The 15,224-nt window shown below is 33.0% G+C and overlaps 2 protein-coding genes across 2 annotated transcripts; both read left to right on the top strand.

Moving 5' to 3' along the window:
* The first annotated feature begins 3,187 nt into the window (after positions 1–3,187).
* Positions 3,188–7,457, top strand: GPAT9 (glycerol-3-phosphate acyltransferase 9). Its single transcript, XM_022280413.2, has 12 exons — positions 3,188–3,640; positions 3,736–3,793; positions 3,991–4,109; positions 4,265–4,364; positions 4,513–4,608; positions 4,723–4,819; positions 5,169–5,256; positions 5,342–5,438; positions 5,599–5,684; positions 6,609–6,728; positions 6,813–6,911; positions 7,047–7,457. The coding sequence occupies exons 1-12, from the start codon at positions 3,522–3,524 to the stop codon at positions 7,093–7,095; spliced, it is 1,128 nt and encodes a 375-aa protein (XP_022136105.1). The 5' UTR covers positions 3,188–3,521; the 3' UTR covers positions 7,096–7,457.
* A 1,438-nt stretch (positions 7,458–8,895) lies between these two features.
* Positions 8,896–13,558, top strand: LYM2 (lysm domain GPI-anchored protein 2 precursor). The gene is made up of 4 exons (XM_022280600.2): positions 8,896–9,808; positions 12,153–12,273; positions 12,384–12,601; positions 13,137–13,558. Exons 1-4 carry the CDS (start codon positions 9,148–9,150, stop codon positions 13,241–13,243), a joined length of 1,107 nt encoding a protein of 368 aa, XP_022136292.1. The 5' UTR covers positions 8,896–9,147; the 3' UTR covers positions 13,244–13,558.
* Positions 13,559–15,224: the final 1,666 nt, after the last annotated feature.

Here is a 15,224-nt window from a genome sequence, read left to right as displayed (position 1 = left end):
TGGATGATTCGAAACTTACAATTTTTTTTTGTCGAAAATATATGTCTTATTTTATTAAACTTTGTTCAAGTTGGCTGGTAGTATAATTAATAGAATAAAAAAATGGGTAACTTTTAACATTTGACAGAAGTGTTATAGCATTGACTATTTCGAAAAAAAAGTATGAGCGATTCAAACCTGCCATGGGTATGGAAATAAATAATATAATGTTTTAACTAATTAAACTATGCTAGTGACTTTTTTTTCTTTTAAAAAATAATTCATTAACTTTGCGTCTTTTAAAAAATCACATATTTAAATATAGATTATTATAAATAATAGTTACAATAGGGTAACCAAAACTCATTTTGCACCTTAGTATTTTATTTTTATACGATGTTGTATTAGATTTGGTAACTGGTAAGTCAATTTTAATCTTATTCTAAAAAAAAGTCAACTTTAATCTCAAACTTTCAATTTTATCCTATTGAATTTTAATTTTGTATATATAAATATATAGTAAAATTAATATTCTCAATTTTTTTTCGTTAGCTATGAGCATTTTTTTAGTTGGATGAGATTGAGACTGCTTTGGTAGATGACGGTTTTCTTTGTTACATTTTTTTTTCGGTTAATTATTCAAATGTATTTGAGTGTGCAATTATCACTTTATTTACTATTGTTTTTTCTTCTTCCTTTTTTTTTTTGAGGAAATATTTATTCCATCTTATTGAAAAAAAGAATCGACATTATTAAATGGTAAAATAGAATAAAAACAAATAGAAACAAGTTTGAGAAATGGCACAAAATTAATGAGGAAATTATTTATTTATCTCTTTCCATTATTGAGGGATAGTTTGAGCTTGCCCAAGAATACGAAAGTATAGCATTGTTGTTGTTGGGCTTATTATTTGGGCCCGTTTTCTCCTGCCTATGTGCTTTCTTGAAAATTTTGAGTTGGGCCCATGAAAGAAGTTTCAATCCCTTGGTAACAATTGGTTTCCATTCAATCCGACTTCATAGCTGCATCCAATCTCGAAATAATCTCAATTGTTTCCAACTTTATATTTTTGGAAAAATATCCAATCTCGTCTCAATCATCATTTTTCAGGACTCGATTGAACTCACTCAGGGAGCAGTCTTGTCCAACGGCGTTACAGTACGTCACTTTGACGATATGGCTATTCTCCACTAACCACAAGAATATAGGGACTCTATATTTCATCTTTGGTGCCGAACAACATGTAGGTTAAAAATTCGTACTCGTAAATTTTTAATTTGAGATAGATGTCTTAACTTAGGCTAAGACACTTATCTTGTATTCTTCACTCATTTGTACTAGGAAAAAATGTTTTGTATTTCCAATTTTCTTTTTTCTTATAATTTATTTTCAGGACTCTTAACTTAATTCCCTTCCTTTGTGATATATTATGTACAAGAATAATCGAAAAATCGAGTCAATAAATCACCGAACTAAAGACAACCAATTGATTTGAGAGTATGTTGGTTGGAGGTCGATTTTGCACAACAACCAGTCGATCGATCATATATGTGTGCTTGGCTTTGCACTCGGATAAAAACAAAATGAATTTTAATACAAGATCAAGTGAAAAAATATTAGAATATCCCCTAGCTTCCTCATTAAATTTCTCTCTCTGAGCATCTTAGTTTTCCTCATTAAGTTGCACCCATTAATTCATGTGTTTCCCCTGTGGATGTAGAGCTATATCTACCTAATAAATAATAATCTTTTCTTTTCTTTTTTCTTTTTTTTTTTGATAAAAACATAATAATAAATAAATAAAGATTTAACATTGGTAGTTGTAACTTGTAAGTTGGGAAACACCATTTAAATGAGCATTTCTCCACTCACTCATAATATATTTTTGTTTCTCCTTTTTTTTTCCCTTCTTTTGTTAAGTTATTATTTCTCTTGCTTTCAACCATTACATCACATTTTAATATTTCATCTTTTTTTTTTTGGTGTTTTGGCCTTTTCTTTTATACATAATCTAACTTTAAAAATTATATGGTTACATTTTAGATTAAATTATAAAATTAGTTAGATAGATTGTCTATCAGGTCTCAAACTTCAAATAAATTTCAATATCTAGTTTCAAATTTCAATTTCAATTCTTATGGAAAAAAAAAAGTTAAATGATCCCACTATTTAAATGTTGACGTGACATACTAATAAGACATAGTAAATAATAATTTAAGGAAATATGCAAACTATAACAGAATAAAGGGTGGACGAGAAAAATTGAAACTTTTGGTTTTTGACCCTTATTTTATCTTGGCATATTTACATCGTCACAATCATTGCTCATAAGACTAATGTTTCTTCAACATAGTCTAAGTAACGGGGCTAATGTTAAGGACCTGTGAGATTCGAAAGTAAAAAAGGTAACTATTTAAAAAATTAATCAAAGACAAAACTAAAACAATGATCTAAATGTAGAGACCAAATTAATTATAAGTTAAATTTCAAGTTCAATCTCTAAGTTTAAAATTAAATTTTGTGTCTAATAAAAGTTAAAAAGTTAAAAGTTAAAATTTTTAATTTTGTGTTTAAAAAGTCATTGAATTTTAGGAAGGGTCGAATATGCCAAGAATCTATTAAATACAAAATTTAAAATACATGAACTCATTAGATACAAATTGAAAGTTTAGGACCTATAACACACAAAATATAAAACTTGAAGACATATGTGATATTTTTTAAAATTCAAGAATTTATTAAACACAAGCATAAAAATCAATAGGTTAAACTACTTGTGATTTAACCTAAAATCTAATTTTTAAAAAGGTAAAAAAAAAAACACATTTGATCAATATACTTTCACTCATGTAACGATTTAGTATCCAAACTTTAGTTCGTAATGATTTAGTTCTTATAATTTCAAATTAGTACCAACTTAGGCTTTGAATGTTTTTATGTAATAATTTAGTTTATATAATTTAAAGTTTACAATGATTTAGTCTTTAGCGTGAAAATTTTTGTTAAATTTCTTACGTATGTAGATCGATAAATCGATGAGAGACTAAACATGTTTATAAATTACAAAAAACACTTAATTTTAGTGAGATTTTTCATGGTAGGAACAAAATCGTTACAAATTTTAAACTACATAGATTAAATCGTTATGTACTAAAATTTATGGATTAAACTATTACCGATTCGAAAGTACAAGAATTAGATAGTCACAAACTAAAATTTGCAGGCTAAGTCGTTACGAATTATAACCCAAAAAGAAAATAAGAAACTAAATGATATCGGACACAGACAAAGAGGCAAGCAAGGAAAGTAGGTGGCAGGTGGTGGGAGGAGAGATGGGAATGTGAGAGAGAGGAGGGCCCATCAATTGCTGCGTTCTGAGGATTTCGGGTAACCGAAACCCGCCGAAGGAAACCAAACAAAACCAAACCCACAGCCACAGCTCCACCAAATCTCAGACCCACATCGTCAACACGAAGAACAAGAAGAAGAAGCAGAGGAGTCACACACCCACAACCAGATTTCAATACCAGAGCCGCCAATTATGAGTGGCGCCGCCCCTCTCAACTCCTCCGGCTCTGAATTGGACTTGGATCGCCCCAATATCGAAGATTACTTGCCTTCCGGATCCTCCATCCAAGAACCCACTGGCAAGCTCCGCCTGTAATCTCCCCCCCTCTCTCTTTTTTGTTGAATTGATTGGTTCGATTGTGATTTCTAAGCGATTTCAATGAACCCATGTGCTTGTTTCTCTCTAGGCGCGATTTACTTGATATTTCCCCCACCCTTACCGAGGCTGCTGGTGCTATTGTTGATGTAAGCAAGCCTTTTTCCATCCCATCTTATAATTTCCCATCTCTCTCTCTCTCTCTCTCTCTCATTTTCATTTATGGCGAAGGGGGTTATTGTTTTCATGACTGATTGGGTGTTCCCTTTTCGTCTTGGAAGTTAATTCTTTGGGAAACTGAAAGTTCCCTCGATTTATCTTAAAAAATTGTCCTTGTTGTGCGCAGGATTCATTCACTCGTTGCTTCAAATCTAATCCACCGGAGCCATGGAATTGGAATATTTATTTGTTCCCCTTGTGGTGCTGTGGAGTGGTGGTTCGATATCTGGTTCTCTTCCCGGCGAGGTTAGCCGTTTCCGGTATTTTAAATTTGCAACCCATCATATAAATGCTGCAGTGGTCTGATAATGACATGGTTTCTATTATCAGGCACATATTTCTTATGTTCGTCTGTGTGACTTTCTGTTTTCTTTCTAAATTTTGTTGAGCTAATGGTGCAGGGTTCTCATATTGACTATTGGATGGATCATATTCCTTTCAACATTCATTCCAGTGAATCTGCTACTGAAAGGGCATGATAAGCTGAGAACTAAGTTAGAGGTGTGAATGCTCAATTATATATCTCGCGTGCTTATTCTTTTATTTGTTCTGTTATGTGTTTTACATTTATCCAGTTCCACCACGAGAAGTGTCTTATTAGCATGGTCATTAAATTCTTCTGTGTAATGATAATATATTTCCTTGTTAGAGGTTTTTGGTGGAGTTGATTTGCAGTTTCTTTGTTGCATCTTGGACTGGAGTTGTCAAGTATCATGGGCCACGGCCTAGCATCCGACCAAAACAGGTATTTAGGATTTGGCATTTCCTTTTGCAAATGCATCTTCATATTTCCATTTTTCAAGATTGGAGCATCATTCTCAGTGTTGTATTGTTTTTCTTTCCTTTCCTGATTGAGCAGGTTTTTGTGGCCAACCACACTTCCATGATTGATTTCGTAATCCTGGTGCAAATGACTGCCTTTGCTGTTATCATGCAAAAACATCCTGGGTGGGTTGGTGAGTGCATTTATTGTGCAAAATATTTGAAAAATGAAGATTTAGGTTCTAGACATAAGTCAGGAGTAAGTGAAACTTGAGAGGAGGCACTCTTGCTACTAATAACTATTAGTTCATATTTGTCTATGTTCCAATTAGGATCAGGAACAGTCATGGGCAAAGCAAAGTCCTCTCTATTTGTCTTGGATTAAAAAAGTTATATAAAATGGTCAAGATTTTTAACTTCTTTCTCTAATTCATCCCTAATTTTCAGAATTGAAAGGTTATATATATCAAATTTTAGAATGTAAAATTTTTCTGGCCATAATGGTTATCATTGTAACTTATTTTATGTTATATGTTGTTGAAGGACTGTTGCAAAGCACTATATTGGAGAGTATAGGATGTATATGGTTCAACCGTACCGAGTTGAAGGACCGTGAAATTGTAGCAAAGAAGTAAGTGTACACTGTACAATGGGAGCACAAGACTAATATACACTGGTTATTAGTGGAATGATTATTTGAATTTTTTCCCTTTTAGGTTAAATGACCATGTTCAAGGGGCCGACAACAATCCTCTTCTCATATTTCCTGAAGGAACTTGTGTAAATAACCATTACTCAGTTATGTTCAAGAAGGTATTGCTCTTCTTCGACTTCATGAATTTGCTGCCAAATAATTGGTAACCTTAAAGTTCGAAGTACATGTAGGTCAATAAGCTATTTATCGGTCCAGTTTTCTTGATTTAGCTATTTTTTAGGTTACTTTTTATTTATTTGATTTGCTATATGATATCAGGGTGCATTTGAACTTGGATGCTCTGTTTGCCCAGTTGCAATCAAGTACAACAAAATTTTCGTTGATGCTTTTTGGAACAGCAGGAAGTAAGGAGCTTTTTGTGGTGGAATATTGCATGTGTTATTTGATTAGTTTTTGTTGATAGAAACTTAATTCCTGTTTGATAGTTGAGGTAAGAAACAAAACATTTTTGGAATTTATAAAACACGTTTGACAACTTCTTTGTTTAGGAAACTTCAGAAAGATAAAATGCAAAAGAAAAATAGTATTTCTTGTATTTAAAAGTGATGTTTGTGTGCGGTAATGTTATCAGTATTGGTTGTGCTTAGTAACTTGATTTGCTATACATATAGGTATAATTTTAATAGATTGAGGTATAAACAGAGAATATCATTCTAAATAGTTTTTAGAAAATCAAATTAAAAAATGAAAAGGAAAGAAAACAGCCTAAAGAAACCACAAAATGGTCTGATAGCTTAGATAATAAACTTATGCTCCTTAGAAAATGAGTAGAATCTTGATGGAGTTTTTGGCACTGCAGTAAAGCATGCAATATTCTGAAGTAACTCGACGTTTAGTTGTGTCCCCGAGTCTGCACTTTCTGGAAAAGATGAAAATTCAGTTAACACATAGAAGTTGCCAAAATGTAATCTATGTGCCCATGCACAATTTTTAACAATAAAATTTTGTCTATGGTGGTATATTTGCATATGTTTCTGCAGAGTTCTAATGGCATATTTAGGTTGTTATACATTAGCATGGAATTGATTATATTGGGTAGATGATTGCTAGCAGGGGTGGAGCCAAGAAAGGAGGGGGCAGTTGCCCCGAAGCTGTCTAAACTCAAAAAGTACATATAAAATACTTAAAAGATTGTGTAGTTTGTTTCTAATCTCCCAAATTTTTAGAATTGAAAGATTATGGACATAAGTTAGAATGTAAAATTTTTGCCCCTTCTAAGAAAATTTTTGGCTCCACCCTGAATTCCCAGACTGCGTGCCCTTTTTCAGGCAGTCATTCACCATGCATCTCCTGCAGCTTATGACCTCTTGGGCTGTTGTTTGTGATGTTTGGTATCTGGAGCCCCAAGTTTTGAAGCCTGGAGAAACAGCCATCGAGTTTGCTGAGAGGTAACCCTGCTTTCCATCTGCAATGCTATAGCCATTTGTTTTCATATTACCGACGTGAGGCTCTGTTTTTTCTTTATTTAACAGGGTCAGGGACATAATATGCACCCGGGCAGGTCTTAAGAAGGTTCCATGGGATGGATACTTGAAGCACTCCCGCCCAAGCCCAAAATACCGAGAGCGGAAGTAAGCCTCCTTCCTTCTGTTACTTTATCTTGCTTCCTCCCAACTTCTTAATCATTTAGTCTTGTTAACTTCCAAACTTTCGCCCTGGCCATGTGTTTCTTTCATGAATTGCCTCACTGGCCTTATTATTCTCAGGCAGCAAAGCTTCGCAGAGTCGGTGCTGCAGCGATTGGAAGACAAGTGATATGACATGTACATCAGCTTTTCTAGTCTTCAACTGCATTTACCCTTGAATACAAGGTTCCTGACATGCACCTACTTATCGGATTCGAGGATGCACTCCAGGTGAGTCGGAATCTTCTTTCGGGGATGCAACCGTGTACTTGCTAAATGCGTAGTTATTTGCCTTGACATAAATTGAACGCAATGCAGTGTTTGGCTTTGTTAAGCAAGCTTCAATTTTTGCAGAATACCTTATTTGAATACGTCTTCATATTAAGAGTTTTAGAACAATATTACGAGAAGAGTTCTATGTTGTGCTTTGTAGTTCTCTGTAATGAGCTTCCTGGTTTTGCTCTGTATGAGCCTAAATTTTACTGTTCTCTAGCCGCCTTTTGAACTCTGAAGCCCCCACCCCCCATCTGTATGTGGTTGGAAGTGCTTAAATAGGTTCGAGACCAACTATTCTTGGCAAAAAATAGGATGAGTATCTGAGCCAATTTACATACACCACGACTAAGCTGGACTTGTTTGACTCTTACTACATTTGGTTGCTAAAGAAATTTGTAGGATTTTAACTCCAAGTTTAAGAATTTTTATTTTGAGCGATATGAATGGTGCAACGAAGAAACATCGAGAAGAAATTGCGACGTTTCGCTATGTTTAAAGAATACTGACCCTTTCATATTTCCTAATAGAATTTTAATCTTTTTATAATTTAGAATTATGAAACTACTGTCAAACGTAGGGAGTAGGGATTAGGAATGTTGTTTTTAAGGATAAATTAATAATTTTACTAAGAACTCAAATTTCTATAAATTAATAATTTTGTTAAGAACTCAAATTTGAAAAAGTCTACTTCTTTTTTAGCGGGAATAGGAGTGTTTTATCTCTCATGGGTAGGTTCCCTAAACACGGCGAGAAATCTTCAATTAGGCTCGTCGTGGCGGATGGGGACATTTTGTGTGTTGTTCCCATCTCTTTTGTTGGATACGTACGTATACGTGTTTGTATGATCCCTACAAGATTTCATGGAAAATTTTGCAAATATTGGTTTTCAATTATTTCTGTATGTTATTTAAATTTCAAAAACTGTATATTGTTGACTTTACTTATAAATTTATGAGGGAGGAATTTCTTGCATAGTTGCACATCAATTTATAGCTTGATGACTATTGACTTCATAAGGAAAAAAAAAAAGATAATTTGTTTAGTTTACAACTTTATCCTTCTTTGAACTTGAAATGATTTTAAATTCAATTTTGATGTTTCATACTAATTCTATTTTTAGTTTTTGAACTTTGAAATATATATTTAGTAATGTTTCCCACTACTAAGTTCCATCACAATATTAGTGTAAATTCTTCTAAATTTCAATTTGGTTTAAACTTTTAATTCAATTTAGTCAAATCTAATACATCATTCTAGCAATTACTAATATTGAATTTGCTGACTAATCTAAGTTTGGGATTGACCCATTTAAAAATATTTTATGAGGACTCGCAAAATTATAAATGTCAAATTTATGTTAATCTCAAACTATAGAGATCAAATTGAATTTTTTTAATGTAGACTAGGAAAGATATTTATTAATGTTTAAAAAATTAATAATTTGATTTCTACTCTATAATTATAGATTAAGTCTAAATTATGGAGATGAAATTCAGAAAGGTTTATTTGAATTTATTAATATTTGTTAACTAAAAAATGATTTTATAAAAACAATATAAAACTATTTATAGATGCATGCGGAGTTTTTCTTTTTTCTTAAAATGATAATAATAATAATATGATGAATTATTTGCAGAAAAGAAGAATTTTCAGCTTCAGCTTAATCCAATTTCTGAGAAATTTCTCCACATTAATAAAGCTTCCTTCATTCTCTTCCATGGCGGCTTCCAGTTCTCTCTCTTCATACCTTTAAATTTCCCACTCTATGGTCCACGTCCTTTCCCTAGCTTAATTCCGCTTCTTCGACTTTTTCCTTCTCTTTCCCATTTGAAAACCGCGTTTTCCCCACCCTCCGTCCGCCATTTATACTGATTCAGAACCTTGCAACTGCGAGGAGACGGGAGTAATGGTACCTTATGGAACTCGGACCATGCTTTTCAGGCTGCTCGTTTTGTCTGCCATCGCTGCCGTATCAACAGCCCAGCCGCCGCCGCGGTTCAACTGCAGCTCGGCCTTGAAATGCCGCTCTCTGATCGACTACACGCCGCCAAACGCCACCACCATCGCCGCCGTGCAGAGTCTCTTCGAAGTCAAGCACCTCCTCTCCTTCCTCGGCGCCAACAACCTTCCTAACGATACCTCGCCGAGCTCGCCCCTACCGGCGTCTCAGAAGATCAAGATTCCGTTTCGCTGTAAATGCGGCAACGGCACCGGTCTCTCGGATAAGCATCCAATTTACAAAGTCCGGAGCGGCGATTCGCTCGACAAAATCGCGGAAATCACTTTCTCGAGACTGGTCACTTTCCATCAAATCGCGGACGCCAATGGAATTCCGGATCCGAGTAAAATTACGGTAGGGCAAGAGCTGTGGATCCCCCTGCCGTGTAGCTGCGATGAAGTAGATGGGAACACAGTCGTCCATTACGGACATTTGGTTCAACCACAGAGCTCGGTATCTGCCATTGCCGGAAGGTATAACGTATCGGAGCAAACAATTTTGAACCTGAACGGAATTGCGGACGCGAAAGACCTTCAAGCTTTTCAAGTTCTCGATATTCCCCTTCAAGGTTTTTTCCTCTTCCTCTTCTTCCTTCCGTTTTCTTCTTCTGAATTTCGCTTCGCTTTTGAACCAGAAGCTATGGTGGAAACTGAAATTGATGATTGATTTAATTTAACAAATTTGGATGAAATTTAGGGTTAAATTAGCTCAGTTTTACAGTCCTAATTAAATTCTGAATATATGACTGTGAGAGAAGAAAAGTCAATTGCGTTTTTCTTGCTGGGGACTTCTTGAGTGAAGGATTTTTTTTATCTGAAGACTGAAGAAAAGAGAGAAAGAAAAGTCTTTTTGCTTTTTGCTTTTTGCTTTTTGCATTTTGCATTTTGCTTGTTGTCTTATGCTTCCTAAAAAAAAGAAAAAAAAAACTTACTATTAATGTCAAAATAAATAGGTATATGTAAAAGCATTTTGGAATCCTAGGCTAGCAATTTTAAAAAAACAAAACTATTAATGTCAAAATAATAAATTAATATTGGAACCTTTTGGTTTTATTGAATCAAAAACTTCAAAAAATAGGAAAAAAAAAATCAAAACCCTATTTAATATAATTTGTCTTTTTTTAGAAAATATTTAATATAACTTTTTTTTAGAACTATTTAATATAATTTGTTAATAACAAAGTGTTCAGGAAACATATAATATGGGAGGGGGGAATTATATTACGTTCTAAAAATAAATAGGTACATATGGAAAGGAAAGGTAGTTTTCTTTGCAGTCTTTTTACTTAAGCAACAAGTGGGGTAGAGATTCCAATATCCGACCTTCTGGTTGAGATTATAATACTTAAACCAATTAAGAGCCCTTGATCGTTGTTTATTTTGTTGTAAAGGAAAAAGGTGTTTATAATTACATACCAAAATAACTTCTTTTACAGGGTAATTGTTCTTTGTTTGTCTTTATATATATATATAAAGATTGAGAATATTTAAATTGTTTTTCTCTTATTTACCATTATTATTTTTGAGATTTTTTTTACATGTAAAAACAATTGATATAGTTAGAACTTAACAAAAAAAAAAGAATTGTGTAGTTAGAAGGTATAATTTTGCTCCAACTCATCTGCATATTTCTCCCTTCCTCCTCCAACAGAAATTGACGAGTTGTGATGAATTAATTTTGGTATTACCGAGGAAAGAGATGATGGAGTTTTGGTAATTTAGCAGGCTAAAAGAAGCTTTGTGCATAATTCAACAATTAAGTCATTAGTAATTGAAGGTGGAAAGTTGGAATCTCCATCCTGTTGAGTTATTTTGCCAAGTATGTCTATCTGGTCAACGTCAACCTCAGGACACTTGTATTTTATTTATATGTAGATTCCTCAAAGATCGAAGGTTGTGTGGTTTTATCCTGATATTAAGGATTTCATTGTTCTCTTGTTGAATTTGGGACAATGACTGTTCTTGACTTTGTTGAGTACTAATTTAATGTTGTCTGAGACAGTACATAGTTCAGTAGTTTTATATTAACTAGCAGATAGTTTGATGTCACACTGAGTTGCAGGTTTTGACATTTAAAAAAAAATTGTAAGTGAGAGAGAATGCCTTCCTCATCATTGCTATATTGCTGATGTCTTCACAGTTTACACCCTATTAACAGACATGGTTGGCTCTTGTTGGGGACCAAATTCTCCATAGAAGGTGGGTGAAGGGTAGTTTTGGTATTTTGTTAGTGAAGAGAGAGAAAATGGACAAAGTCAACCAAAAAAATGAAAGCTAAGGTGGAAGTGAGAGAGAATAAGAAATAGCATTATGATCTTATCCATCCAAATCAGACATCATTAAAAACAGACCATTTGCGAGAATACACACAGAAAATAAGAAATAACAATCTTTAGGAAACAGTTGTTTGAACATATTATTACAGAATTTTTGTTATAAAACCAAAAAACTGTTTAGAACACAGTTTCCAAACAACCCATCAGTATATAAAAGATAAATGATAAATATTTTCCAAGAGGCTAGTTTTCTTTTCCACCTTATTTATTGTCGATGAAATGGTCTGTTGTCTGTGTGACCTTTTCTCTAAACATCCACAGTTCTCTCTAGATTGTCTTCTTTAAGATGTCAAATTTTACTATCAAGTTAACCTTTTACTGGGCATGAATCATGATGATCCTTTCACCTTGTCAATCCGATGCTGGACTGTACAATCCTTGTCAATATGATAAAATATTATGTCATTCATTTATTGATGGAGATAGGAAAAGGTTTATGAGTCGACTAGCCGTACACTGAAGATATAATTTTCATCGCTACCATCATTGTCACTGAAGATTTTTTATACGTTCAACAAATGCGATTACTACTATTTGTTTGGCCTATGAAGTTAACTATTCTGAGTTCTATCTGCAGCTTGTTCATCTGTGATCAGGGAAGACTCTTTAGACTTCCCGTTCCTCCTCTCGAACGACACGTACGATTACACTGCAAACAACTGCGTGATGTGCAAGTGCGATGCTGTGAAAAGCTGGACGTAAGTGTCATAGTGAATAATTTTTTTACTGAGAACTTGTTTGTTTTAACTTCTAAATAATTGAAGGTAGCTAGAGCTGGTGAGCTTAATTCTTTTGCTTTCATGGTCAGTCTTGAATGTAAGCCATCACAGCTGAAGGCACCCTCACAGAAGTTATCTAATTGGTCATCATGCCCAGCCATGGAATGTGAAGGTGGCAGTTTGGTCCTTGGTAACTCAACATCCTCTGGTTGCAACACCAATACATGTGCCTATGCTGGTTTCTCTAGCCAAACCATCTTCACAAATATTTCCACTCTCAACACTTGCCCTGGACCTTCTCCTGATGGTGAGCTGCAAACTTGACTCTACTGAAGTAATTTGGTTTGAATGATGTTTTGGGAGTGCTTTTTCCTATGTCAAAAGTACTTTTATGAAGTCACAGCACTTCTCAAACTTCCCACTCAAAATCATCATGTTTGGGAGTAACATATAAAAATACATCTAAAAGAGCACCCTACTGCTGCTTTGCTTTTCACTTTTTCAAAAGTACACCTTATAATAGTCTTATGTGAGAAAGCACTTGAAGAATACTTTTGGCTTGAGTGCTTGGTCGAGAAGCACTTTAAAAACATTTTTTAAATGTATAAAACCAAACATCACTTCCAAACACATCTTTATAACTGCTAAATTGATAGCTAATTCAGAATAATGTTGGTTTGAGCTCACTTTTTGTTTTGAAAAAGTCAAAAGTTATTTTGTGAGAGATCATTAGGAAGGTGCTTTTTGGCCTAAGTTCTGGGTCGGGCATGAAAATGATTTGTTATTAATCACTTTTTATCTGGAATTTGACTGTTCTCTATTTCTTGTTCCTGTATAAGCAGATAATCCAAACAGTGCTTCAAGGACGGTTTCGCAGAGTTTGTCCTACCTTGTCGCCTGTATTCATCTACTGGCTTATGGTCTTCTCCTCATTCATAAACAAGTATAATTTTCTTCTCCCATGTCATTATAGAGATATAATCACAATGTACGTAGGTTCTCAATGTTCTCTATTTATCACGAAATGGCTATCTTTTAGTTTTTTCTTTCTTTATTAGCATTGATTAACCATGTCTTGAAGTCGAAATAAATCTCGTCACGCCGGGAAAATGTGGGAATGGGTGAACTGGACTAGAAAAGAAGGTTAGCGTGGCTGTGAATTTGATTTTCATCTGTAATGTCTTGAACAGTTGAAGTTAGTTGATGAGCGTATTGTGTCGTGGGATCAGATTGTTGCAGGAATAAGAATGAGGCTTTTTCCTTAGCTCTGTTTTATTCTTTTCTATTTTTACAAAATGAAACACTGTTTTAATTATAAAGTTTTGTTTGATCTTGATAGGTTAATTTTTCAATTTTTCAATGCAGAAAAAGAAAAATATATATACATATATATTATAGAATTCGAACCTGCAATCATTTAGAAGAACTTTAATTTTGAGTTATGCTAACATTGGACATTGATTACTTTTTCTGGTATAGAGTAAATTTGATTTAAGAATGTTATATTTAAATAAATATAAGACGTAGATGATGTAATGAAACAAAATAAAGATATATTTTGTAGAGTTATGCAGGTGTGATCACTACTAGGTTTTAAATTCTTACAATTTGAATATTATTTTTTATTCACATTGTCTAATACATGTTTTTTTTTTGGAAACATAATATATGGGTTATTAATGGGTTATTAATGACATTGTCCGACATAGTTCTACATTAGTCATAGAAGATAGGGATTTTTTTTCTTTGAGATTCGAACCTCAAATCTTTTAATTGAAGAAATATGTCTTAATCAATTAAGTTATGTTTAAATTAACGAAGGTTAAAAGATCCATGGTATATTAGAAAATATTAACATCCCAATTAATACGAGACGTTTTAGATAAAATCAAAAGTCGTTTCATGGTATGTTTGAACTTCGAATATCCACAGTTTGTGATAATATTACACAATATATATATATATTTTATTATTAAACTTTTAGGCCCATTTTTCCAATCCTAATGCATTTAAAATGGAAAAGATACTGCTAAAGCAAGCATAACTCAACCGTTCTGATACTCATCCTACAATTGTTGATTAAAAAAATAAATAAAGAACTTTTAGGCTCATTTCGACTATAGGACTTCTAAAATTTTTATTTTGATCCTTCCATGTTAAAAAATTACAATTTTTTTTTTGAAAATACAATTTTTAGTTTTTTAATTTCTGCATTGACAAATAGATAGGTGGCTTAACAGGTTAATATGTATAAATATTACTATTAGTGTAGGTTGATGTAGGTGAATATTGGGTGAGCATATCAGCAAAGACCAAAGTGGTTAATTATTTGAAAGTTCGTAATACTAAAATAGTTGTTGTACTAACATTTAGGATAAAAACAGATATTTGAGTAAAAAAAAAAAGGATAAAAACATATATTTTAAAGGATATTTTTAATGGATAGCAAAATATTTGTCATATCTTTGCAAATGTAGTAACAATCTTTTGGTTTTGCAAATATAACAAAATTTTTAAAATCAAAATTTTCGTTTCTTTGTCATTCTAGTTTTAGCATCTTTTTTTTAGTACAACATGTGAGAGTGAGAGATCGAACTCTCATTCTCATGATTGTAGGTATATGCCAATTATCGTTGAGCTATGCTCGCTTTGATTTAATTTTACCATCATTATTGACATATTTTATATCATGTATATTAATAATATAATAGACACACCTAATATAAAGTATATCAATCACACTAATCATATCTTCTATAATTTAGATCGAAGATTTTGGTTTAAATAACATAATAGATTTCTTAATAATATACTTAACAGGAAAGTCTATCACTGGTATATTTGATATTCGGTACATAAATTATATAATTAATATACCAAATATAGATATAATTGATGTACCAATACTCAATACTAAATATATAAGTTTA

The sequence above is a fragment of the Momordica charantia genome, assembly GCF_013281855.1.
Source record: "Momordica charantia cultivar OHB3-1 chromosome 4 unlocalized genomic scaffold, Mcharantia_2.0 BLBB01000004.1, whole genome shotgun sequence".
Classification (NCBI taxonomy): Eukaryota; Viridiplantae; Streptophyta; class Magnoliopsida; order Cucurbitales; family Cucurbitaceae; genus Momordica; species Momordica charantia.
This window is presented reverse-complemented; position numbering and strand designations above follow the sequence as displayed.